Source organism: Cyprinodon variegatus, unplaced genomic scaffold (genome assembly GCF_000732505.1).
Source record: "Cyprinodon variegatus isolate N-32 unplaced genomic scaffold, C_variegatus-1.0 Scaffold388, whole genome shotgun sequence".
NCBI lineage: Eukaryota > Metazoa > Chordata > Actinopteri > Cyprinodontiformes > Cyprinodontidae > Cyprinodon > Cyprinodon variegatus.
This window is the reverse complement of record NW_015150841.1, coordinates 736,548-738,883: the sequence shown is the minus strand read 5'-3', so window position 1 is coordinate 738,883 and position 2,336 is coordinate 736,548. Positions and strand designations below refer to the sequence as shown.

The 2,336-nt window shown below is 37.0% G+C and overlaps 1 protein-coding gene across 1 annotated transcript in view; it reads right to left on the bottom strand.

The window, feature by feature from the left end:
- Positions 1-530: 530 nt before the first annotated feature.
- Positions 531-2,336, bottom strand: part of LOC107092636 (sodium channel protein type 8 subunit alpha-like) — a 42,916-nt gene continuing 41,110 nt past the window's right edge. The window contains exon 29 of the mRNA XM_015387220.1: positions 531-1,866. Coding sequence (XP_015242706.1) covers positions 1,702-1,866 — 165 coding nt within the window. The 3' untranslated portion in view covers positions 531-1,701. The remainder of the gene's footprint in view (positions 1,867-2,336) is intronic.

Sequence of the window (2,336 nt, the reverse complement as noted above, 5' to 3'; positions counted from 1 at the left end):
AATTTTGGTTAATGTTAGACTGAAGATTTTTCTCCTTTAAACATGGAATAGACATTAGCTTTTATATCTCAACCAATGGAACTAAACAATGGGGGAGGGTTAGCCAACTGGTTAGAGAAGCTTGCTCGTGCTCTGGTAAGGTTGCAAGTACCCAGTTCGATCCCCACAGCCCACCTCAACCCCACACAATGGCATCCCACTGCTCCCCAAGGGGTCAAACAGAGAACGAATTTCCCAATTGTGAGACAATAAAGGGATTTACATTTATTAATATCTGTAGCTCATTTTCCACATTATCTGTTATTAACAACAAACTGAAAGCTAAATTTAGACCAGAAATGCTACAACTTAAAAGATTTTGACTCCATTAACACATCCATTAACTATTTACAGCTCTTATCATTACTGCGCAAGGGGTGATGTACAGCCTGCATAGGTTAACAATCAACCACAAGGCAACACAGAGACATAGGGTAAACTATTAAACATACTTTAAGATGTGTAAGTATTAGTGCACGCATATTACAGTATGAATTTTCAGTATGTTTTTATTAAATCTTTTTATTTATAAAGTTTCTTTTCACAGGGACAGAGACACAACATAGACAAACTGAATAAAGAAGAAGTCCTATGCATGTGTCATGGTGTTTATAGTGCAAATGTTCAGCACTTGTCCCGAGATGGGCTTTTATACAAAGTACATATAAAAACTATGAACTTAAATGATATTTCAAAATAATAAAACATGATATAGAAAACAATCATACATATAAACCAAACAGGAAAAAAGAAACCAAAGTGGTTCTTCATAAGCAGAACTTTCCGTGTCGTTTAAACCACTCAGGTAGAACTGTTCTTGTTTTGCAGTTCTTGCATACAATTACTTAATGGTCTCCCTCTACTTAGGGAGATCGGTTTACCTAAGAGTACCTGTAGAGAACAGAAACATGCATGGTGAGAGCATGAAAACTCCAAGGCCGGGATTCAAACCCGAACCTTCTTCCTGCCAAAGCTACTGCAGTACCACAAAGTCATAGAGATTTAATAATATTTTATTATGACTGATCTAGATGTTTGTTGATAAAATAACATAAAACCTCACAGAATAGTAAGGAAAGAGGAAAATAAAGATGTTGTAAAGATTACAGTTTTAGTAACTTTGGCCCGCAGCAGCACCCTGGGGGCTACACATGAAGGGTGAAAATCTTTACACAAAAAATCTATGAGAATTTTCATATTCATGTTATTAATGTCTATTTTTTTAAACAGCATTAAAATTAGAGAAATGTATATTCGGTAAAGATGAAGGGTTAATAGACTTTTTTAATGTCAAAATAAAACTGCAGTTTATTCTTGTTTCTTTAGGATCAATACAAATATCTCCACAGAAACCCCCTCTTGACCAGTGGTTGTGGAGACAACAGGTTTATGTCTGACTGGTTACTACATTTCAAGAGAGAAGTTCAGGTTAGCTGAGAGTTAGTCTAATGCTAACTATTGTGCTGATTAGTTCTTTAGTCTACAACATACAGAAACAAGATTATGCAAGAAGGTTCTGTGAACGTGGAGTCACTTAATTTCCTGCACACATTGTTAATAACATTATCACCTGAACCTGGATCAGGGGGATTCTAATCAGAACAGTAACCCTGAGGGAACAAATGCTTCAGGTGAAAAATATCCAGATTCTGAAACCAGTGATCAATGGGAAGACACCAACACATCTGTGGTTTCTCCCACAGCCTGGTCTGGAGTTTCATCAGCTCTATTTTGCACCTGGTGTTTCCGGAAGGCTCTTTGGATCACTGCTGCTGCCACTTGTTCCTGTTTTCTCTTCAGGGTGCTGCTGACTGGTTCACGAGACACCTGCAGAGCAGAGGGGGGGTGAAGATTTAGAATACACTAATAAAAGATCAGTTTATCATGCCGAATGCACAACTGTCAAACTCATAGTGACGTAATAACATTGGCCTAGAGTTCCAAGAAACTGCAACCCAACAAGCATTTTCAACTTTTCTGGAGCAGCTCAGACAACTTAACCAGCCTATATTTTGGTTACTTAAGGAGGTAATAAATGTGAGGTTGTCCTGATTTATATATCACCAGAAAATTATATTTTGGATCAAGTTTTAAATTTTTTTGAACTTTAACGGAATGATCAAGTTTTAATTTTGTTCATTTTTTTCATTGTTGTTTTTTGTGTAGTATGAAAATAATATCAAACATTCAGGTGTGAAATTAAATTGTTCTGATTGGTACCGGTCCATCCATCCGTCCATCCGTCCATCCATCCATCCATCCATCCATCCATCCATCCATCCATCCATCCATCCATC